A 24,633-nucleotide genomic window follows, 5' to 3' on the forward strand; every position below is an offset into this window, starting at 1 on the left:
ACGAAATGGCTATTAAATAATTTGATTTTATGCTACATTTATGATCATTTCAGGTTTAAAATATTTATTTGAAGTTTTTAAAGTATCTTTACTCATTTAAAGGTCAGGATATTTAAATTAAATACGAAGAAACTTCAATGCTTTTGTAACCTAACACAAAGAACAGATCCAACAGCGGGCTCGGTCAACGGAACAGCAATAACAAACGCGTGGAGTTCTCGACGTGGTTGCGATAAAGCTTCCGGTAAGTGTTAATGTATGGTGGCCATGGTATTTTCTCGTTTAGCTCAACAGCTTAGATGCATGGAAGTTGTTTTAATCTGTTAGCTTAGCGAATCCCACAGGCATGTGTATATTATGGAGATAATACGGTTTGTTGTATACGCTAACCTTGGTGACAGTTTGTTCGGCAGCGTTAACAATGCCCTTACCCTCTTAACTCATCTAATATGGAACCAGCCGGATAATGTATGAAGATTTAAAATTAATTCATGGTCGCGTACTTTGATTAATTGCCAAACAAATTAAAAGGAGTTTCCAACTGTATCATGAGCTTAGTACTGGTAACTGCGTGACCACACCGTGTCATATTGTAAAGGTGAACTGCTTGTTTCCCCTTCCCAAATTACTTAAACGCATTTTGGGGGAGGGGTGTCCATTGACGATAGTGGAAAGCCATGGTTTTGGGTGGAGGAAATTAGAAGTAGTGAGTAGGCCTACCCCCAGTAGCCGTAGCCTATCTTAGTTAATCAGTCAATGTCCCCAAGATAAGCGAAGCAGTTGAAAAAATAGATGAGGTTGTGTGTGCAGTCATTGAATTTAACAAAAGAGAAACCCCTTGATAAAATGCAGCAAAATGTGGTATTATTACTGAATGCAGCCTGACCTAACGTAGGAGGATGCAGCATCCTAACCTGGCTGGAGATTTTACCCTCTGGGGTCTCTTAGCAGGGTTACATCCTAACCTCACACGAGGAACAGCATCTTATCTGGCAAGCTGGACTTAAGAGGGTGTTGCCCCAAGATCCTCCTTGTGTTTGCTTGTCTAGGAGGTCAAAGGTTGATGGTCATTCCTGCCAAGTTGGTCTTCCCTCATTTTTTCTGTGAGATCCATGACCACAGTCCTTGTCAAGCTTTATTCCTGTAGAGACCAAATCTTGTCAATCATCAAATCAAACCTGGTGTAATTTTTTTTTTTTTTAACAGGTTGACATGAGTCTCAGTTGGTTATTTGTTATTTTTCATATTTATTTTACTTTATTATTCATCTCAGGTTATCTTATTTCTATTTATCATGTGTTTTTTTTTTTATTGTTTCTCTGTCATAGTTTATTCTGTGTTTCTCAGTTTCATTCTCTGTTCTTTGTTTGGGTCATATGAACCTCAGGGGAGTCTTCCAATACAGACCTTAGCTCTGACGAAGCATACGGGTGAGTTATATAGCCTATCATATGGCTGCAGGTATTCCTGTTTGTGGTGAAAACCCAGTCCCTCTCAATTCCTGAATAAGAGGTTGGAAAGTCTCTATTCTCTCCCTCCAAGACATTGCTGGTGGCAGTGGCAGTCCAGTTGAGATGCTTTTGTACCCTGTGAGAATGTGAATAGTACCTAGGACCCAACATCTTATGCTCAAGTGTCGGCTCTTCTTTGTTAATACTGGTGGCTTAGGAAGGAAGTAACCAAGGATTCTTTCTTGCTGACTTATGACATGGGAAAGTCGAGTAGGGGATATGGGCTGCTTGACAATAGACAATAGGAAACCATCCTGTCTGGGTAAGAGGTAACAAAGTCAGGGTATTGCCTGTCCCAGGCATTTAGGAGGAACTTTTTGTTTTTTTGTATTTGCTGTTTTTTGAGGAAGGTTGGCAACAGCCAAAAAGAGTTTGTCAGTATTCCCTATATATGAGGGTTAAGCTCTCAGAAATTGCCGGAAATAATGAATTCATAATGAAAGAATACCTTTTAGTAAAAATAGAAAGAATAATACTTGTTTCTTAGTAGTTCTGGTGTTCAGCATCCATTCATCTTAATCTTTTGTATTTATTGTCTAATTGACTGAAGTGTCCTTGCTATCATTTATGTTTTAGTTATCAAGTGCCACTTTCCTTTACCTAATGCTGAGTGATGACCATATAACCAGTGTTAACAAACTTGGCTCATTTATTTTAGTAAGCACCACAGTCACATGTAAAATAAGATAATCATGATAATGTTAAGAAACCATACTAGAAAGGTTACTTTGGTTCTTCGTGCTAGGCGTAACCCAATTAGCCTATTCTCATAATAGCTGCCAAATTGTTTAGCCATTTCTCATACTAATTACACCAAAATATAGCTAAAGTACATTGTTTATATGTATTTTATTTTATATTTAAATTTATAAAATGCTCACATTTACTTGAATGCAGAAATCTGAAAACAGTGACTAACATATCTATTGCTGTACTTATGTTGAAGCTGGATTAGTATAACTATTTACCAAAGGTATAGCTGATTCCCATTTTCTGTTATGGACTTTAATACCCATATTCTTTGTTACCTTGTTGCTGTCATAGCGAATAGATGAAAACAGATAATTAATAAATAATAAAGTTGCCAAGTTAATGCAAATTGTTATGAAAATTATTGTTGGTATTAAGGGCTCGGTAAAAATAATGAAGTAAATAAATCATGTTGCTTGCATGTTTGTTTGTGAATAACATGTAATAGGCCTATAAGCAGTCAGTTCTTTTACTGGCAGTTTAATTGATTTTTGGCAGTTTAAGATATTTTAAATAAGATTATGAATTATTTATAGGTTTTTATTGATAATGAAATTACATATACTGTACTTTAGTTTGATAGCTGCTTTATTTTAGTTAAGCTGATAGTTTTTTCCAAGTGTAAGTAGTAGGCCTATCTTAATACATTGTGACTTGAAATGGGTACAGTAATTTTCCTATATATTTATTTGGATAAGAATTTTATATATAAAAGTGTCAGGTAATAGGCTCTATCTTATTACATGTGTATCAGACATGAATGTATGCTGTGTGGCTAACAACTGTTCTAAGATATCTCCTGTAGATTTGACGTGTACATTATTCACATGTGCATAATAGGAATTAATCCTGACTGAGACATATTTTTTCCTTTACAGATCATTTTTTTTGAATCACAAATATGACAGGGGTGCAGAATAAAGTACTGAGGGTCCTTTGTCTCCATGGCTATAGACAGACTGGTACTAGCTTTCGTGAAAAGACAGGTGCATTCAGGTGAGGTCATTTGAAATTGTTTAATGTTGCTGAGTGTAAGGTGATTTATTGAATGGAATTAGACCTTGTTTTATCTTGATATTGTAGAATTTATTTGGTTATAGTAATAGGACCAGTTAGAAAGATTGAACTGTCAATACCTCTCTTAGTATGGGAAACAGTCACTGGAAAGTTATTGAACAATTCAACTCCATGAGTCATAGGCAAAGAAACATTTATTGCTATAAAACACCCGTGACCCTTGGCTGAGGAGTTGCTTGGTCTAATCATTTGCATTATTCAGCTCCATTATCCGTTATTATATTTATGTTATGGTGGCACAATTAAAACATGGAATACCTGAATGCCTCGTCATGAAGTGCATTAACTTGTATGATCCTTGAGCATCCTTTATGAGTCTGTGTCCATAAAGGTTTTCAGCTGAAGACTTAAAGTAAGAAAGAGAGAAAGTGAAGATGCATGGGGCAGGACATAGATAGGATAGCATAGAAATTTTATGCTTGAAATTGATGACTTCATATCATTTCAGAAAGTTACTGAAAAAGAGTGTAGAATTTGTGTTCATGACTTCGCCACTCGTAGTGCCTCCATTGGAAGGCAGTGAGAACGGAGATGGCGGATCTGGTTGGTGGTTTAGTCGTCCCGATGACTACTTTAGAGCCCAAGATGAATCAGATTGCGTTAAAGGTTATGAGGTAAGAAAGGTGATGCATCTTGGTAGTATTCAAACCTTCTAAAGTGTTTTCATTTATGCTGAAGTACCTGCAGTGATGTGGTACGGAAAAGTCTTTTAATCATAAAATCATGTGGTTCATTATTCACAGGAATCTCTTGCCGCTGTTGAAATGCAGTTTCAAGAGAATGGCCCCTTTGATGGAATTTTAGGATTTAGCCAGGGTGCAGCTATGCTTGGCCTTATATGTGGCCTTCAGCAACAGGGGAAGCTGAGCTATTCTTTCAAGTTTGCAATATTTGTATCTGCATTCAAGTCCAGATCCATTCCCCACCAGGATCTATACAAAGAAAAAATTACAATACCCACCCTACATGTTTTTGGAGAAACAGATCAGGTAAGGGATGGTGGAGTTGTTTTTTTTTATTTGTTGATTAATTTATGTTATTCTGTGCTTAGCAGTTATATTGCAGTATTTTGTGAAAGGTAAAAAGTTTCAGTAATCCAATTCAGAGTTACAGTAAAGCGGGTTCGTGCAAAACATACATCCGAGGGTGACAGATTCCTTAAACTTTGTACCTAGAAATTTAGAAAGAAAAGAAAATTGTTCATACCACACCCATCAATCATATTGACTCCAAGTTGCTATCATGAGATCCTGAGATGCCCAAACATTCCCATTTTAACGTCTGTAAGAATAAAGTCATAGATCTATGAGTGGTTGTCTGTGCATGCACACATGTGAACCATGAGTTGGATGGAACTACTTAGCCCATTCTATTGCTTATCTTGTAACTAAGCGCCATTAAGAATCTCTCTAACGTTGCTTCGGCAGTTCAGAATTTTACATCTTTTCTGCATCATTAAGCTGCTCTATTTTCTTCTCTTTTATTTTTCTTGAAAGAGATTGAGTACAGTATTGGTTATTTCTCACAGTTTGATTAAAACCAGTACATATCCTGTAATTGGTAATTACTGTTGCCAAGCATGCCCACTCCCTTGGTCTTTTACTCACTCATTCTGTACTTGTTCTGCCCGCTTGCCCCATGGCTGAGGACCACCTTTGCCCCCCTCACTCCTGTATGTCCTTCAAGTCACCGTCACAATTATCCGGGCAACATTTTGTCCATGCTTTCCATTTGCTTATCAAAACGCACAAACAGATGTAGTGGCTGTCCCCATAATTGGCTGTGTCCAGTGGACACAACAGATCTAGTGACTGTTCCCATTATTGGCTGTGGCCAGTGGATAAACTTTTAATCATAATTATGTTGATATTGTCCAAGTTTTTGGTTGAAATTCATAGTTCCAGAGAATTCTAAGGCCAGAGTTCTTCCGCAATTTTTGTAAGCTTTCAAGAATGAAAAAATGTATCCATTAATAGAAATTTTATAAATAAAATCTAACATATGGAAACAATGAAATCTCACAATTTTCTTCTCTAGTTTTCTGTAGATGGTGCTTCTTCAAAGATTTTATTTAATAATTATGCCAGGCATTGTGATAAATGAGAATGTATGTACAAATTCTTCTTGTGTTATATTTTTTTAAGTGTTATATTGCTGTTCCCTGTTCTACCTCCAGGTAATTCAGAAGCCGATGAGTGAGGAAATCCTTGAGTACTTCCATGATCCCCAAGTTTTGATGCACCCTGGAGGTCATTTCATTCCTGCGACTGGAGCACAGAAGTCCGCGTACTTGAAGTTTTTAGAAAATATGTGTGAGATTTGTAATGGAGAGCACAGCTAATCCTCATATACATCTGTGGTTGAAATGAGGAATTTCATAGGAAACTTCCAGTGCAGGTGTACTGCGAATTCCCAAGAAAATATTTCCACCTGTCAAAATGTTACCAGCATTATCGTGGCCTGTGTCTTGTGCAGCCTCGGATCACTCATTGAGTCTGCTCAGTATATGACGCTGGAATAGGAGAACATATCTCTAAAGGAGAGTGTAAGATTTCCTGTCCTCTTCAGTCAACTTAATTTTAACTTAGGTTATTTTTGTAATAATAGAGTTGATCAGTTAACAATCATTTTTTAGTCCAGTTATATAAGGATATATAAAAGAAAGGAAAAGTCTCATCAGTGATTTATAGTTATAAAGTATTAAATTTATTTACGCTTTTCCATATGAATGTGGCGCAGAGGAGACATGTCCTTTCGTCTGATGGTTTTGCTTTTACTGCAATTCCATTGGAGTGACAAGTTTCTATATGATAAAACAGTGAAAATAAATAAAGATCAGTTACGAGATTGTTCAGAATAAGCTGCAAAGTAAAATGTAGAAATGATACAAGTAAACTTTGCATGTGATCTAAAAATCATACTGAGAAACAACATTTCAACCAAGTCCTAACTAAAAGTCATTGAATACTGATAAAACAGTATACTGTACTGTATCATGTATACAAAAATAATATCGAAGGGAAAAACAGTTTACCCTTTGTGTATCAAAGCAATTACAGCTTATACAAAGCATTGGTTTGGTTACTGTGAAGTAGAAGAATTATTTCAAATCTTATTTTCATGCTGCTTAGGACACAATTATCTTGAGAGCTTTCATGTTCAAATATTAGTTTTGTTTACATCAAGAAACTGGTTAAGTATGCAAACAGTTATCAATCTTAAAATCCAAGATGCCGTACTTTTAGTTTATTTCTTACTCAGGACACTGCATCTTAGCTGTGCAATGTAGAATAGTGACTTCATATTCTTTATATTAAATAATTATAAGGTTAGGAATTGTATTTACTTTGTTATTACCATTTCATTATTAAAGTCTATGATTTTTCTTATAGGTATTATTTACCAGCTACTGTAATGTGGAAATATATTCATGATATTTTTATATTAAAATCTGAATTTATTTTTGTGTTTACAGAAAGTTCCTTGTGAGAAGGTAACTAGAAAACACTGCAAAGCTTTGATTGTGATCATCACACTGCATTTTAGTGATGGGTAAGATGTCTGCAAACCAGATTTTTTGTATGTGTTTTAATACAGTATAAACCATTCTAGTTCCTTTATCTCAGTTTGGAAATTTGGCCATTCTAATCTATTATTCTTTTGAACATTGACATAGTATTATAGCACATCTTGGAAAGATTCTGTTAAGAACCTGTTGGAGCCTGCTTGCAAGAACTTGGGTGTGCTCATTTGGTACCATATACATGGTTCTTTCTGAGGGGTCCTCCGGAGGTATGGGGAAGTTATTCATCTTTGTATGGAGTTAAGTACTGTTATTATATTTAGGGAAGCTCTGCACATTATTCTTGATGGAGGCTTTCAGTATAAGGACTTTAGTCTAAGGTTAGCACTTATTGCACTTTCTATAGATTTTATGCCGTTTTCACTCATGCAGGAGAATCTTCGGCAAACGACTGTACAGATATCCTTTATACGTGAAAGATAAAGACCACTGGTGGTATTTTTTACTGCAGATGATTCAGGCATGATGTACAGCACATTTTCATGTGCAAGATTAATGCTACATATACCCATATATCAACAAATATTTTGGTTCCTTCGGTGCTAATTAAAATGATGATAATCTTTCCCCTCTTCTAGATGTAGGCTTCTTAGGTTTTCTTCAAACTGTCCTCCAGTTAATTCCTGAAAACCAGAAAAGATGTCTGGATTATGATAAGATAATCATTATTAAAATGTACAAAATGGGTTGTATATGAAAATTTACATTAACCATCTGTAGGATATTGGTCTAAATTTATAATGCTTAAGCAACATTTCTGCTTAACTAACATTCTTAAATACTGTAAATGTAAAATTGTCCTTCCCTTTAACAGATTTGATACTGAAATTTTGCCATCTACAGAACATAATATTTAAAAGATTATATTAATATTCTACTTACTATACACAGATTGCCCTTACCATCTTCATGCAAATAATCAGTGGAGCCTTTGCTTCGCTAAAATGAATGATTGGTACTTTTGGTTTTGGTTTTTCCTTTGTTTCTTCATAAGTGTAGCAGGACCCAACCTTCTTGGCGTCAACGTCACAGAAAGCAGTGACCTTCCTCTGGTTTTCTTTAGTCAGCGATCTGTAAAATTTCCTTCCTTGTTTCCCAGCATTCCAGATGGTAAAAGTATCCCAGTTTTTCAACACCTTCTCCTGAAGTTCTTGGATACGCAAATCCCATATGGTCTGTCTTTTCAACATAAATTTAACTGATTAGTTCCACTGAATTGCTGCATTGGATAAGCTTTTAAAACTAACCTGAATCATGTGAGTTAAATATCTGCAATTTCAGCTCAGTATGGAAAGCAGGCTGTTGATATTTCAAAATAGAACCAGTTTTAAGATAATGAAGAATGTACTGTGCAGCTCCCAGCAGTCTACAATAACATTCCCCAAAGTGAAAACTTTGGGAGTTTCCAGCTGAATACATAAATGACCCTTGACCATTGATTTTTAAGTGGTAAAGTCTTGCTTATGCACTATATTCAGCCAGCAGACTCCCAAAGCTTCAACTTTGTGTTAGGGGCAAGATAAAAGTAACAGAAATGGACCTGTGATCAAAATACTGAAAGGAGAGTAGCATATGGATTTACTGTGCGAGAGTTCCAACCTGTATACTTACTCGTGGATTGAGAAAGTTGTAGCGTGAGGATGATATCTGTACATGAGAAGCTCGTCATCATGCCTGATTATTTTCCCACCGTTGCCTATGTGCTTGTAGAAAAATATTAGATCCTCTGGAGTTCCTTTCCCTGCTTCACTAAATCCACCAACGCTGAAAGCAATGAAATACTGTGCATATGGTGCTTTGTACGGGGAAATAGGTGGTAGTACAATTATAGTGTAGTAGACATGATATACATCAGATAAAAGCAATTCTGGTATGAATTTATTAGAAGGAAAACAGTTTTGTGGAGAAAATGTATATGAAAAAGATTCTGTGCTTTGCCTCTGCGTAAGACCTAGAGATATTCCTGCAACAGCAGTCATAAGTTTAGCATGCATTTTTTTTAATTCTGTCTGTAAATTCTGTAAAAGAATAATTATCATATTTGTTCATCCAGCTCATAACCCATTATCTGGATAGTGTAAGTCAGTAGAATGGAACCAAGTGGTCTCATTACCTCGTTGTATTCTGTTTATAAGTTTTTTTTATAGTATCTCAGGTTTGTTGTATACTGTATAGTACAATATGTCCATGACTGACCTGTCAAAAACATTCCTGTGGCAAAACCAAGTCGGCATGATGACAGTAGGACCATGTGAAGTATACACTTGAATGTTCAGCTGTGTCTTGTTCAGTTCATTTGCCCATTTTGCGTACCTCACGGTGGAATCTGGTGGAGTCGCTTGATCTACAACAATCTTAATTGTCAAATTATAAAAGTAACACGGTAATGAAAGTCGTTACATATCTCCTTTTGTAATGGCCTAAAGTTCCTAAAAAATATCCAAATGATTATTTAGCAGAAGAGGATCAATAGAGGTAGCAGAATAGCAAATACAGTATTTAAATCAATAATAACAAAAGAAGCACTTGAGAGGTTGGCAGTAGCAGTACTCGTAGTAGGAGATAAATACTGTATTGGAAAAAATGTTTTAGTACAGTAGTAAAACAAATATTGAAATTGTATTTCCAAATATCCCTACACCAAAATAGCTAACAGTGGAGAGAAGTCACAAATGTAGTGTTTACAAGATTGTGAGAATTGTGTGTTACAAAGCAGTTCGCAGTTGTATGTACAAGCAAAAGTCTACCATGCTCTATAATATGGAGTCACAAGTGTATGTACAGTAGTGAATTCTGCAAGCACATTTTGGGCAATACTTACTGCATTGGTATTTAAATATGCTAATTCATACTGTTTTTGTATCCTCTGAGGTAGCATGGTGTCATCCTGAAAGTAAACAATAGTATGATTGACAATGCTGCATTTATTTTTTTCATAATATAGGTAACTAAAAATTTCAGCATAATTCATTTTGTAGACCAATTCCCTTTCATTTTTGTGTGGGGCAGCTTTATAGTCACGTCCAAAGCTACCCATTTCAGCAGCTTGAATAGCAATTGTAGGCCATATTGATAGGTCGTATGCCATACATAGAATCCACAGTGCTGTATTTTTACTCAAGAATTTGTATTTGCACGGCAGGCTAGCTGATATAATAAACAGAACAGGCTCTGGGTTGTCTTCAGAATACTGTCATCAGTGTGTAGCCTAGCGTAACCTGAGAGTGTTAATAAATAAATAAAGTATTAAATACTCACAGAATCCAAAAAACAAAGGTATTTCCCACGACTTTGTTCCACAGCTCTATTCTTGGCATATCCGACTGAAATGGAAACGATAATTACTTTTTTTTCAGTATTTTGTTTAATAAGAACTATCTTCAATATTCCTTGCAATGTGAACAAACACATGACAGATTATTTTGCCCATTTTTTCAGTATCCTTTTATGAGACAGGCCTTCATAACCAATATAAAACAATTAACAGGTTTGACGTAGGGAAAAACCTTTTTTTAGTCTGTTGAGTTCCCAGGTTACCCTTCCATGTGTCTACCAGAGCACCATGGAGCTCTGGTAGTCCATGGAAGGATAACTCCATGAGGATGGAACAAGCTTGACCTACGTATCAAAAAACTCACCTTAACAGCTTCAACTTTCCTTTCATTTGCATTCAACAATTTAAGTTTCCATAGACAATGACCTTCCATTAATCCTTTATACTGTAACATTCATTGCAAACAATTAATAACAAAAAATGCACCAGAGTTTCTTCAGAGCAATCAAGTTTTCTCTACAGCTGCTACAATGTATAATCAAGGCTACCAAAAATAGATCTATCTTTCGGTGGTCTCAGTATAATGCTGTATGAGCCGCCGCCCATGAATCTTTAACCATTGCCAGGTGGTGGCTGTCTTATAGCATTGCCAGGCACAGTATGACTAACTTTTAGCTTAAATACAATAAAAACTGCCAGGCTGAGGGCTGCAATTCAGGTATGTTTGATGATTGGAGGGTGGATGATCAACATACTTTGCAGCCCTCTAGCCTCAGTAGTTTTTAAGATCTGAGGGCAGACAGGAAAAGTGCGGACAGACAGACAAAGCCAGCACAATAGTTTTCTTTTACAGAAAACTAAAAATCTACAAAACTCACCTCCTTTTGGTGTACCATTGTCTTCCTTGCTTACGGTGACGATGTAGCCTATGTCTTCCAGTCTGGAAGTCCAGCAGTCTTCCACAATGGCCTGGGAGCTGTCCGTGCATGAATCCAGGAAGAGAGACACTTCTACGTTGAGGGTATGTTGCTGCTGGGAAAGGGATTCCAGGCACTCGTCCAGCCACTGGCCAGCATTGTGGATGGGTATGATGACTGACTGGAAAAATGGAAAGAAATGATGGTTCAAGCTGGAAGGTCAATGGTTTTACTAAGTATTTTTTTGGGGGGGGAAATGGAAACAAGAATAAAAATTTCAGGACGGAAGGTGACTGGTCTTATTAAGTAATTCAGTACAAAATCAATACTGTAAAACTTATACTGTATGTATTTATCATTTGTCCATAGAAAATGGTAATATTTGGAGAGATGAAACCATGTGAGTGTAAGTAAATGCAGCATAGATTAAACTTCAAATTACAACTTCTGGAATTATTTTATGCAATAAGAATAACAATTCAAAATGGTAATTTTGCAGAGATAAATGTAGGGCAGGTAGATATATACAGTACAGACTTAACCCAGAATTACAACTGTGGAGATTATTTTATGCAAAGAAAATATTTCAAAATGGTAATGCTTGCAGAGACGGAATCACGTGAGTGTAGATGTATATAATGCAGATTAAACTCAATATTCAAACAATTTAAATGATTTTATGCAATAAAATGAACAATTCAAAATAGTAGTGTTTGCAGAGACGAAACCTCGTTAGTGTAAGTATATAAAGTATAGATTAAACTCAATTTTACAACTTTACAAGAGTTTAAATTGCATTATCCAATAAAAAATAATGAATTTGTTCACTTACCACATCAATGTCGTCTGCACTCATCATGAACACTTTGGATAGTTTCCCATAAAATTCACTAAGTAAAGCTTTCGAAACACTCTTACCGACACTATACATTCACAAATTAAATAACGGACATTTTCCTAAACACTATTAACAATTTGCGGACGTGATTAGAACGACTTTTTCCTTTGAAAAAGCGACGATCCGTCGCCCGGGCCTCAATTCAAACGTCCCGCCTCGCGGCCGCCAGTCGCCATCTTGTAAAATGGAGGACGGTTCCTTTCCCAGGCGAATTCAGATATATCTCGCGGGACCCTCAGTGCTGTGAAAATCGCGCGATGGCCCCTCTCCTGTAATTTCGGTGAGTATTAAATGTGAATCACGAAAGGAGGGCCGTCGGGCGGGATTTGGGCATTAATTCGTAAAAATAACGACGGGGAAATAACGAGAGCATGGCCGATGGTCCCCCGTCCAATGTTTACATCCGAGGGGGAGCGATTCGATGCGCCCGGGGGTGGAAATTGGCCCGAATTTGCATCCAATTCCACTCGATGATTAAATGGGCAGGTGCCTGGGGTATTTGTATGCAATTGTCGATGGGGTATGATTGGTTTTATGACCTCGACGTGCCCCGAATGCCCGGGAGAGTTGGTGTTTAGGGGGGCGCCGACGTTCCGATGGCGAGGTTGGCCGAGGCGACGTGAACTTTAGTTCTTAATTTGCTTTTGATGTTTCACTTAATATTTTAATGGGGGCTAAATAGTCCCTATTCACGTCTATTAAATTAAGTCCAAGCTGAAAGATTAATGAATTTTAAATCTAATATTTTAGGTTATTCTTCAACCTCCGACCGTTAGTCGTTGGTCAGTGCCGTATAGGACACGTACAGTGAATATAATGGTCTTAACATTATAATGTTCATTATAGCATGTTTGATTCAATTTTAAAGGCCCCTATGGCCATATAATGTCATTCTCTGTAATTTACTTTCAGGCTAGCCTACCCCATGCTAGGCATACTGTTCCTCCTACTCTAGGGTGTGTGGTGCACTGTAGGCATTACTCGATGTTCTTAGCAGCGTGCCTTCGTCCCCTAGCTGGAACCCCTTTCTTTCCTTTTACTGTGCCTCCTATCGTATTCTCTTCCTTCCTAACTTAACAATTGATTCATAGTGCGACGGCAAGGTTTTCCTCCTGTTACACCTTTCGGACCTCTTGCTCTCAGTTTTCCCCTTCAGCGATGAATGACCTCGTAGGTCCCAGCGCCTGGCCTTCAGCCTAAATTGTATATTTTATCTGACCCGTGCCAGGCTAAGCGTACCTCTCCAGAATCATTTAGCCTACGAATATTTCTAAGCGTCTGTTCATTGGCTAAGGAGTGACTGCAGAACAAGGGGTCGGCTACTAGGCCCACCAAATTTCCCTTAATCTAACCTAACTGGGGACACCATGCCCTGACTTCCACCCCCTCCCTCCCCCCAAGTAGGTTATGACCTCACAATCAGCATTCTACTCATTGGGTAACTCTCGGCAGTTGGCTGCACTTTCTGCGATGCATGATGCCATGGAGGTGGGAGAGACGTCTCCCCCCCTTCCCCAGCCAGGTGAGGGAATTGTACCCTAGGATAGGATAGGTTAGGTTAGGCGGTGGTAAAACTGTAGGATACGAACGTGGCCTGATTCCTGCCAGTTGCCAACCAGAATATTTACTGATTTATATCTTTTTTGTTTATGTTTTATAAAACGACCATCTTTTATTTGGTTTTACTTCATCCCTTAGGGGCTGGTATTAAACACTGCACCCACTTTGGACGTTAATTGGTAGTTAACGAACTAGTGGACGTTAACCGGTAGTTACCGAACTAGTGGACGTTAACCGGTAGTTACCGAACTAGGGGGTCACAGTATAAGCAGTCCTCGGGTATTGCCGGGCGGGTTCCATTCCTGATGACGTAACAATAACTGGAAATCAGCAATAACGCACTTACCAGCGACGAAAATCCAGTTATCAGCAGCGCTAGACAAGCGCCATAAAACCGGATCGCCGATAACCGGAGACTGCCTGTAGTATATACTGTAGTCTGCAATTTTACTTAGGATGCGTCTCAGTTGAAATTAACTATAGAATCCTCATCCTTGTTTGCCTTTGAAACTTGTTTCCACTTAGCCCAAGCTGCTCGATGAAGGGGTGTTTGGTAAATGTAAAGGAGGCAGTCACGCGAAGATATTGTTTATTTTTTTTTTATTAAACTATAGAAAAGGGTTCATATAATGCAGTAAAGGTGAGACCATTTGAGAAATCTACTGAGATAATGAGAAATTAGCCTTTTAGTACCGGGCCCCTCAGGGATGGATATAAAAACGCGAAAAAAAGACAGTGATTTCTCATTTCGGTACATTTCTCGTATTATCTCACTTGTGCTGTATTATATAAGACCTTTTCTATAATAAGAGGCAATATATTCATTTATGAATATAAATAATAAGGGTTTTCAGCTGAAGATTCAAAGGAAGAAAATAGATACCATGACCAACCTGTCATGGAACTCCTCCCCTTCCCTTACCCTCCTTAAACTACATCAAACTTTAACCTTGCCTTAAGTTTGATGGATCAAAAGATGGTGCTTGAGTAGTATAAGGATGGTTTTCCTAAGCTTGGTACATGATTCTTCACCCAAAAATTTCCTTTAAAAGTGTAAATGAAAAGTGGGAGGGTTCAGTCATACCTACTAACTTTGAAAGTGGGATATTCATCTCTTAGTTAACAAAATATTAAGAGTCTATGACATGATGAAACCAGGACTTGGCAGAATACCTCACGTGTCGTCATTTTTCCCATTTCTAAGGTAAAACTGCTTAGATCCTTATTTGTCCACCATTGGTGCCATTGAAATATGTCTTGGTAAGAAATTAGTCATCTAAATAGTATCAGGGCAGTAAATTTTTACATAGGTACCAGAGACTGTTCATGTTGTATTTTAAACCAGTGTTAATAATGATGTTCTCATGTCATAGGGCATTTTATTTTCATTATGATTTTTTGTGGGTAATAAAATTTCAACAAAATATTTAAATGTTAATATGTAGAAGGTAGCAGGCACATGGTTACCAGGGAAGGACAGGATTACTTATACATAAAGTAATGGTATCCTTGATGAGGTTAGGATGCACTGGCTCAATTGTTGTAGCTCTAGGTATGGTTTGACAGTGGTCAAGCCCCACATCCCATTTGGTTAGTATGCAATGCAACTGTTTCAGGTTGCAATCTAAATAATGACACTTTTATAATATATCATATTGAGTACAGTAAGCCCCCCAGATTTGCGGTCTCACTATTCACGGATTTTTCTGTGGAACGTATATACATATATTCGCGGAAAATTCACCCTCTTGGTATTTTTCACTGAGAGGCATTCACTAATTACTGTATTTTCATATAATTTTCATGACTAAATGCACTTTTTGTGATAAAACTATTAAAATACTCAGGTATAAGCATTTTTAGAGTTTTTTTTTTTGTGTTTAAACTATCAAAATAGGCACTTCTAAGTGTTTTTAGAGGGGTTTTAAGTATTCGCAGATTGTAGTTGTTTTACGGGGTGTAATGTGAATACTGTATATGCTCTTTCAGAGACCAAGAGTCCAATACATTTATTTCCAGAAGTCATAATTAGCATTTTTTTTTTTCCTTTCGAGTAGAACATACTTGAGCTCAGTAAAGACAAAAGTTACTACACATGACTGATAAGACTTTCTGCATAGGTCTTTGAGTGCCAAAAATGCATTAAAATTCTCTCTCTCTCTCATTGTTGATGTAGAATTCTAATTGCTTTGAAGAATTCATCGTGCAGTACCTCATTTCCCAGTCGACAAGAACTGTTGGAGACATAAATTTCATTATTTTATTAGGATTAATTTTATAATAATAATAATGCTTTCAGTTGGATATTGATATGTCAGTTTGTACTAAATGAAGCCTCTACTTTGCAGGGATTTTTCTATAGAAGGAAGAGGAGTATGGAGCCCGGGAAGTGCGTCGTGTGCAGCGAGAAGTTCCATAGCCAAGACCAGAGAATTTTCATCCAAGAGAGCGTCACGCAGCACACGCTGACCCCCCTGAAAGAAATCGTGGAATCGGCGCTTAATCGGGAGCTCAGGTCAACGGATATAATGTGTAAGCAATGTTTGAATTTGTTCGATGAAAAAGACAGGCTGCAGAAAATGGCAACAGATATGGATAGCCACATCATGACGAAAATCAAGGACTCGACTAAAATTGCTGTCGGTTCGGCGGCTATCTCCATCACTGTCGGAGAAACCTCGGCAAATGACAGCATTAGGGAAGAGTTGGAGAGACAGTACAAAAACATTAGTCTAGGCGAATTAAGGGACTTGGGCTCCGGCGTTTTAAACGTCAAGGAAGCCAGAGATTCAACGACGCAAGCGATCATCAAGAGGAAAAGAGGTCGGCCCAGGAAGACCGGCAGTCGGCAGAACGAGGAAAATTCTGATCCCCCCCCGCTGATGGTACACGAACGCCAAAAGAGAAAGCGCTCCGAAAAATTCAACACTTTCTTGGAGGTTCTGAAGGGAGAGAAGGATTTTTACATCATAGATGAGGACAAAGAGGAGCCGAAGACTGGCAAGAGAAGAGGTGGCAGGAAGAAACGCATCCTTGATCCCGACATTACTTACGTTGGAAGTTACAAGAGTGATGACGCGGTGAACAGGATGTGCATCATCCAGTTGACTGACACAGCAGGGCAAGACAATCTCCTTCAGACTGCAGCGAAGGATAACGGGAAACTTAATTTAACCGAAGTCGTGGAAGAAATTTTAGGGATTGACTCTCAGGAAACGTCTTTGATTCACGACATCGATCCCTTGGGTCATGTTGAAGATGACCTCATCAAAGTGATTGACTGTATGGATACTAACAGTGTCGGGAGGACTGAGGATGACATAGATCTTAAGGAATTTAATTTGCACGAAGACGAACTTGATATTAAAGGACACATCGAGTGGCATTTGAAAGGTATTACAGAGGGCCAGGAGATTAAGGCTGCAGTAACAACAGTAAATGATGGGAAATCAGAGCAAATGAAAAATGATTTACAATTAAAATTAACCCAAAGTAAGAAATGCAAAGAGGACTTGCCTTCCAAACCATCCATCGAAGTGGCAGACACAGAAGTACTGAATTCCGTCACATCAAACTTGGAGGTTACCATAACACAAACTGATGACAACACTCTTCATTATGTAGTCAGCTCTCAGGATAATTCGGGCGTTGTGGAAGATTCTCCATCATGCACCAGTCCAGTCCGGAGCTCGTCAAATGATGACATTCAAGAAGCACTGAAAAGTTTAATGATTCTCCAAAGTGTTTCAAACAAAGGTTGACCAGCATGCTCAGACAGAGCACAAGGAAAGCATTCCGACTCCCAACGATAAACCCTATAGTTGCGGCGAGTGTAGCAGAAAGTTTCCGACGACAAGGGGCCGGGACAGACACGCGCTGATGCACCGCATTTACACCCCTGTGCAGTGTGAAGAATGCTCCCTTGCATTCAACAGTTACCGTCCCCTGGAGCGGCATCTGCGTAATGTGCACGACAAGGATCCAATGTTGCACTGTAATAACTGCGAAGAGGAATTTGTAATGGAAAGTTCCCTTAAGCTTCATACAGAAATAGCGCACCAGGCCACCAACAAGAAAACGACCAAAGTGGCAACCATTCGCAGTCGTAAGTTAGGGCCCATTCGCGCAAACAAAAAATGTAGATTAGTTGATAAGACAAAGAGTAACAGGTTATTTGAGTGTCCGTCATGCCAGGAAAAGATTTTTGGCATTAGAGCTCTTAAAGCCCATCATAAAAAAGTACACAACAATCAGGAATACGTTTGTAAGTTTTGTAAGTACAAGAGTCAGTGTTTAAGTACTTACGATCGCCACATGGTTAAAGTTCACAAGGCTTCAACCGTTGTATTGTATCATTGCCTCAAGTGTAAGAAAGGTTTTCAGGACCCTAAAGAATTAGAGGAACACCACATATCTTTTCATCACGCTGAGAAAACATTCAGATGTCGGTTTTGTGGAGAAGCATTTGCTTGTGTCTCTATGCTAAGATTTCACAGCAAAAGTCATGTCGCTTTCTCCTGCGAAGTTTGCCATTTAGGTTTCATGAAGGAAGAAGCACTGGAAGAGCACACCAAGAATGTTCATACTTCTGATCACACTTCTAATTTAGCAGATATTTCTTCCAGGGATGCAGGGAAAGAAAATGTAAAGGATAACCTTGAATCTGCCAAAAAAGAGTCGGGGGCCGATAGCCAGAACGATAATTCTGGAGTTGTTGCGAGGGTTTTGGTGATCGGCAGCGATGGGACAGTTAACGTCAAGGAGGAAAGTAAGGTGGAGAATGCTGCGACAATCATTCCTTCCGAGGACGTAACGCTACACTTGCAGCAAACGAGGGAGGGTGGGCTAGAAGAAATGGACTTGCTCAACCCTCTGAGAGGTCACAGGGTGAAAGACTTGCCGAAAAAGATGAACTGTCCCGTTTGTAATAAAATCCTCACCACAAAGTTCCTCAGGACACACATGCTCAGTCACAAAGGGGAACTCCCCCACAAGTGCAATGTGTGTGGGAAGGGCTATGCTCAGGGGACTCTCCTGAGGAAGCACATGAAGAATCGCCATTACGAAGAGTTCTTGAAAATGGGAAACAAGAACCCCAAAAAGCATAAAGTGACCTGTGAGTATTGCGATAGTATTTATGACGACATATATGCGCTAGAAGATCACCTATGGAAGCACATAAGTGTCAAGACTCACGAGTGTGCCGATTGCAAGATCAAGTTTGGCATGGAGAGCAATTTACGAGAGCACTACAAGAGCCATTACTTCAAAGAAGCGCAGTTTTGCCCCATTTGCAAGAGGGAGTTCAAGTCGATTGGATTCTACAACGAGCACGTGGAGAAGTGTCAGAACCGTTGGAAGTGTGAGCATTGTGGTTTAGAATGTTATACTCAGGGCTATTATAAAAAACATCAACGAGCAGAGCATGGCGGGGAGAATACTGTTCGTTACCAATGTAATCTGTGCGAGAAGTCTTTTATCGAGCGCTACCGTTACGATGACCACTTGATCGCCCATTCCTCTAGAAGGGCTTTTGTATGTAGCGTGTGTGACAAGCAATTTAAACGTCAGCGACCCCTGAACGACCACATAGTTAGGTGTCATTCAGGAAATCAGTTCATGTGTCCCTATTGCAGGAAGCAGTTCTCAACCCAACAGGAACTGGATGTTCATAAGAAGAGTCATCGTAGAGAGTACCCATGCTCCTCGTGTGGCCATATCTATATGTCAAAGGAATCATTAACAAATCACTTATTGATCAGCCATTGTGATTCAAATCCCAGTCCACATAGTTGCCCTATTTGTGGACAGTCGTTTGTTAAACAGTCTAACTTGAAGGCTCACGTAGTTACTCATAATGCAAATACTCCTAATATATGCCCAATGGATGGTTGTCACAAGATGTTTCGTACGGAGGCCTTGTTACGCAACCACATTGCTCGTCGTCATAACGAACTCTTGTACGTGTGCCCGATATGTGATCGGAGGTTTGGCTTGGAATCCGATCAGATTCGCCATATGGCTACTCATACGAAAGGGACAACTTTCCCTTGTGTGATATGTGGAAATACTTTCAAGACAGAAGCATCATTAGATCGGCATGTGTTGACCCACACCCAAGAAAAACCGTACGAATGTGGGATATGCCAGCACACGACTTTCTCACGACACCAGATCATACGCCATATTCAGTCAGAACATGCGATATTAGATTATCTCTCGCATATTGTGGTCAAGCGTTGGAGGTGTTCAGGCTGTGGCAAGATGTTTGTGGTACGTTCCTCATTGCTGCGTCACCTAGAAGAGCATGCTGCTCATGGTGTGAGTGCTGAGGGATTTGCAGTGAAGACCACTTCATCAGCATCAGCTGGAGCAGATGGCACAACAATTCTTAGTTCAGAATCTGCTGCGTCCACCAGTGCCTTCATCGACCAAATGTCAGCTCTCAGCTGGGAGGATATTACAACACTGTTGCGTTTGCATATTTTTACTGACGAGGAAGCTGTCAATGGGAAAACTTTAGCGGCAGCAGATGTATGGCAGTGTCCTGGTTGTCTTTTAGCAACGCAGAGAGAAGAAGATATGAGAGACCACTTGATAGCCACCCCTGTGTGCCAGGAAGCAGTTATTCTGCAAATGGCAGATGGACTTCAGAATACTGATGAGGTGGAAGAGAATAATCCTAGCGAACAAGGTTCAAGCGGAGAAGGCATCAGCAACGGAAATGTTTTACATTTAACGAGCAACGAAGGAGAGTTGCAGTATGTCATCGTTCAGGAAGAGGAGAGTACTGCAAAACTGAGCGAAGAAATTATAAAAGTAGAGCATGACGTCAATGAAGAAGGTGAAAGCATGCCGATTTTAGTGAACATGGACGAAAGCATTCAGCAGCTTCTTCAGCAACCAGGACACGGGGACATCCAGATTGTCGTGGAAAACTCTGCTCCGCTGAAACGTCTCTTGGAGGAGAGTCAAGACCAGGCTGAACCGAATGAGGTCATAGCACATCCTTCTTCCAGTAGTATAGTTCAGGATAATCTTCCCGATTCCACAGCTATACTTAATGGATCACAGTTACTGCAGACCAGATGGCAGATGCTACAGAGAATCTCAATACCAGTTAGTGGAGGGAGTGCCTGCATCTTCTGAGTCAAATCCTCCCCTCACTCTCAACATCACATTCCTGCAGGAGAGTTCATAGAAGATTTGCAATCTCAGTGTATGTAAAGCAAGCAGTTCATTTAAACTGATCTTCAGCCAGCATTCCTTTGTTTAGTGAATGTTGTTGATGATCTCAAGAGGCATTGATACACTGCTAAGTTAATATGCGGTACTTAACACCTTTTTCATCTTATTAGTAATAATTTGAATGTTTAATATTTTGTGTTCTCTATGTCTTGTATGACAGCCTATCAGTAGCGTAGAGTTGAAGGACTATTAATTTATTTCTTTGTATTCATGCACTTTGTTGTACTACGTATACCACTTGACTTGGTACTGGTACAATATCTTGTAAAAAGTTGAAAGACGGTTATTAACTCTGGATGACATTTAAGCTACCTACTGCATGTAGAATGCTGTTACAAAATCAGTGTTGTGGCTTTGTGGACAATATTTTTTCTTTTTTTTTGACGGTTGTTATGTAGGTCATTATATACTAGTTTCTTCAACATTTATCACAATGTGTACCCTTTTAGAAAATTTAAATACAGGTACAATACGTGGTTTGATCAAAAGCTTTATGGTAGTGACCAGGATAATGAATAATGAATTTAGTGAAAACACTGAAGTATAGTAGCTTGCAGTGGCTAAAAGTGCCACAACCTATTTTGGTTGAGAAATTAAAGGTACTTATGTTAATTGAATACTTTGTACTTGCAGTTTCACTCATTTATGCCAGGTGTGAAATCTTACTTGGGCTTTTTTCATAGCCTTATGCAGTTATTGAACTCACAGTGTAAAGATAGCTGTAGATATAGTTCTCCTTTTTGTAAACTGAATGTAAATTATTTATTACTTATCCTGCAAGCTTTAGGATTTTTTATTTGTAAGCTAACTGTAAATTATTTAATTTTTCCCTCATAAGCGTTCCTGGATCTTGCGTGTCACTGTGTAAAACCAAGGAAGCTAGGGAGTGATGTTCGGTCTGGGAATTATATGATCATGGTTTTATGCATGCCAAGAGAAAAAACATTGAACAAGGTACCCAACAACAGCAGCACACCTGTTTACGACCTTTATTTGAAAAAATATATTAGTACTTAAAAATTTATGAGGCAGTTTTGTATGAAATTCAGTCAGTAGTAGTAGTAACACTTCCTTGCTGGGTTTATAAAATTGGAGAATGTATTGGAACTGCTCACTGGGCATTTGTTCCTTTGGACATGACCGTCATCTTTTATGTAAGAGTGTTCTTCAGCGAGTTGGAATCTGTAATTGAAACTTGGGGCAAGTGGAGTGAAACCTCTCACTCGCCATGATTTTGCAGGAATCAGATATATTCGAAGTATGTCCAGGACTTAACATGCATGTGGGAGTGCTCTTTCGTAGCTTCTATTCAGTTTTGACTGACTGTGGCTATGACACTTTCATTTAGGGGTTATAGTATGGTAAATGTCATTTCCAGAACAGTGTGTTAGCCACACATTACCTACCATGAACACTAACGCTGGAAGTAAGGTTGGTTGTCCATGGTGTTCTCACCTCTGACATCAGTGGTACTCATTCCCGCTCCCCGTCATGATCTAGCAAAAACATTTGTGTAATGGCCACTGTCTTACTGAAGTGTACTGGTGGGTTAGGCTGCTTCGCCATTTCATCCATCACTCGGTGGGGTGGGAAGGTCTCATTCTCACTCGTCTTTGCAAAAACCCAGAGCCTGTCGGTTCCTGATGCGAGATTAGAAAGCTCCTCAATTTCTTCCAGGGTTTTGATGGTGGCATTCCAACAAGATGCTTCTGTGTCTGGTATGAGCCATACTGCTTTACTGTAGGAGGACCTCACCTCTTGAGCTATTATATCAGCACCTCTTTACTGATACTGTACTAGCAAGCAATTTTGGATGGTACCCAGAAACCCTGTGTCTTTTTGGTTTCATACTGTAATTGGCCCACGACGCTTGTAGCAAAGTTGACATACATTTTCAGGCAAGAGCTCACAGTCAGGGGCTTGGGGCCATCCGATGCATTCAAGTAATGAAGGCAGGTGTCTGGAGATGTCAGACCACCATTACCAAATTTTGCCTCCAAGATATTGCTCCATAGTCTTGGATACCTTCTTCTTTTGACCTTCAGTGGCTGCTTGACAGGTGCCGCCAGCAAACTTCGTCACCGATGGAAAAGAATGTGTAAGGGCAACAGTTTGGATAATACGTGTACACTCTGTATCGGGCACAAATGCACGTAGGCTAATAATGAGCACCTAGTCTTTGGGTGCATCTACACTGCCCAGCAGCATGACCAACAAACTTAACCTCTTCATGTCTGAGGAAAATCATATTTGCAATGTTACCAGATCTTTCAATCAAGTCCAAACATTACCACTGTCCAGAAGACAAGGCATAAGTTCATTGTTTCATGCCCATACCACTGGACAAACAACAGTGTCAATCATTGCTTTTTTCCATCAGCCACCCTTATGGGAATTATATAGCTCTGTCTGCCAGACCCTGTCAGATTGTGTACACACCCTTTTATAAGTCTAGCTGTCTTTACTCCAGTCGCAGCTCTCCCTATCAAAGTATGAGCATTTAAAGTAGTAGCATTTTTCTTTTAGGGGAGTTCCTTCCCTTCAAGAGCTCGGATAACTACACTTTCATTTAGGGGAGTTCTTTAGCCCAAGCGCCTGATAACACACCTGAAACTATCAGAAAGAAGAGGTCAGACCAAAATATGAGCAGAACCAAGACAATTCTGGGTGGAAGTTGACCTTGCCATTCAGTTGAGAGAGAGAACTTCCCACTTTAGGAGTCTCTCTCCTACATAGGAAGCAAGGATAAATTTCCATAGGACCTTCGGTCGAAGTGTTATAAGGATTCTGGTCACTTTAGGAGTCTCTCTCCTACATAGGAAGCAAGGATAAATTTCCATAGGACCTTCGGTCGAAGTGTTATAAGGATTCTGGTATCTCCAGACATCCAACGTCATTATCCTACCAACCACCCAGTAATCTGCTGCCCAAGAAAGCATTTAGAGTTAGTAGAAATTGCACTGCCCTCCCCAAACTCTCCCTTGGCCACCAAATTTCAATGACATTCAAGCTCTCGCTGAAGGATACCCCTACATAAATAGTTCTGGCGTTTGAAACTCTGTCAAGTTAACCACGTTGCTTTTCCATTGCAAACAGGAATTTCTAACAGCTTCAGCAGTCCAGTCTTCAAGCTGGTGATACTTTGTTATAATGTCAGTATGTGTAGATATAAATGCAGATTCTCAAATTCTTTAATATCTCTCCAATAAATTCAACCCTAGATTTTGGTAGACTTATGATAAGCCTAGTCACATTTGGGTAAAGTGTTTCCTGTTTCACAGGATCAACTTTAGTAGTCTGGAGGCACTAGGAGACAAACTTGTTTGGCAAAATGTGTAGAAACAAAATGTGTAGAAAAACATGTTCCTAGTTCATTAAACTGCTTGTAGCCTTACTTATTCCCTACTTTTCAAAATACAAAAACATTTTCAGTCCATGGAAGAGAAGTCCTCGTCTGTTCAGCCTTAATGCACAATAGTGATTCTCGACACTGTTCATTTTCAATCCAAACCATTTACGGTTATTACAAAAACAATATTTTCTACCTTCCATCATAAAAGTTCGAGCCATGTAATGGCTGTCACTCAGGTTATATATATACTAGTCTTCCTTTGTTTACTTACAACTTATTCCCACAACATTTAGGTATTCCTTGTATTGTACATACTCATGCATATTGTACAGTCGTTAACTTAATGCATATTTGTACAGTTAACATACTTTTGATATTTAAAGTCTGTAAAGCCGTGTGTGTTTTAATAAAAACTGTAGCCACTTTGCATTTTAGTGTCCTATTATAAATAAGTTCAAATTTG

The 24,633-nt window shown here is 39.0% G+C and overlaps 2 protein-coding genes and 1 pseudogene across 2 annotated transcripts; 2 read left to right on the top strand and 1 right to left on the bottom strand.

Annotated features, from left to right (window-relative positions):
* The first annotated feature begins 124 nt into the window (after positions 1–124).
* Positions 125–6,723, top strand: LOC136841420 (esterase OVCA2). Its single transcript, XM_067108347.1, has 5 exons — positions 125–244; positions 3,140–3,257; positions 3,787–3,952; positions 4,082–4,327; positions 5,515–6,723. Exons 2-5 carry the CDS (start codon positions 3,163–3,165, stop codon positions 5,677–5,679), a joined length of 672 nt encoding a protein of 223 aa, XP_066964448.1. The 5' UTR covers positions 125–244; positions 3,140–3,162; the 3' UTR covers positions 5,680–6,723.
* LOC136841418 (queuosine-tRNA galactosyltransferase-like) lies at positions 6,018–12,626 on the bottom strand. Its single transcript, XM_067108344.1, has 8 exons — positions 11,945–12,626; positions 11,074–11,293; positions 10,180–10,244; positions 9,743–9,808; positions 9,118–9,275; positions 8,533–8,685; positions 7,824–8,100; positions 6,018–7,544 (listed from the first exon to the last, which is right to left on the bottom strand). The coding sequence occupies exons 1-8, from the start codon at positions 12,041–12,043 to the stop codon at positions 7,464–7,466; spliced, it is 1,119 nt and encodes a 372-aa protein (XP_066964445.1). The 5' UTR covers positions 12,044–12,626; the 3' UTR covers positions 6,018–7,463.
* Positions 12,177–24,590, top strand: LOC136841414 (zinc finger protein 721-like; annotated as a pseudogene).
* The last annotated feature ends 43 nt before the right edge of the window (positions 24,591–24,633 follow it).

This window comes from Macrobrachium rosenbergii, chromosome 9 (assembly GCF_040412425.1).
Source record: "Macrobrachium rosenbergii isolate ZJJX-2024 chromosome 9, ASM4041242v1, whole genome shotgun sequence".
NCBI classification, from domain to species: Eukaryota; Metazoa; Arthropoda; class Malacostraca; order Decapoda; family Palaemonidae; genus Macrobrachium; species Macrobrachium rosenbergii.

Coding starts and splice junctions, on each gene's coding strand:
- LOC136841420 (XM_067108347.1), top strand. CDS start 3,163: ATGACAGGGGTGCAGAATAAAGTACTGAGGGTCCTTTGTCTCCATGGC. Junction 3,258..3,786: donor GAAAAGACAGGTGCATTCAG/GTGAGGTCATTT, acceptor ATATCATTTCAG/AAAGTTACTGAAAAAGAGTG. Junction 4,328..5,514: donor TTTTTGGAGAAACAGATCAG/GTAAGGGATGGT, acceptor TTCTACCTCCAG/GTAATTCAGAAGCCGATGAG.
- LOC136841418 (XM_067108344.1), bottom strand. CDS start 12,043: ATGTATAGTGTCGGTAAGAGTGTTTCGAAAGCTTTACTTAGTGAATTT. Junction 11,294..11,944: donor GTGCAGACGACATTGATGTG/GTAAGTGAACAA, acceptor CCATTTTTCCAG/TCAGTCATCATACCCATCCA. Junction 7,545..7,823: donor TGATTATTTGCATGAAGATG/GTAAGGGCAATC, acceptor TCTGGTTTTCAG/GAATTAACTGGAGGACAGTT.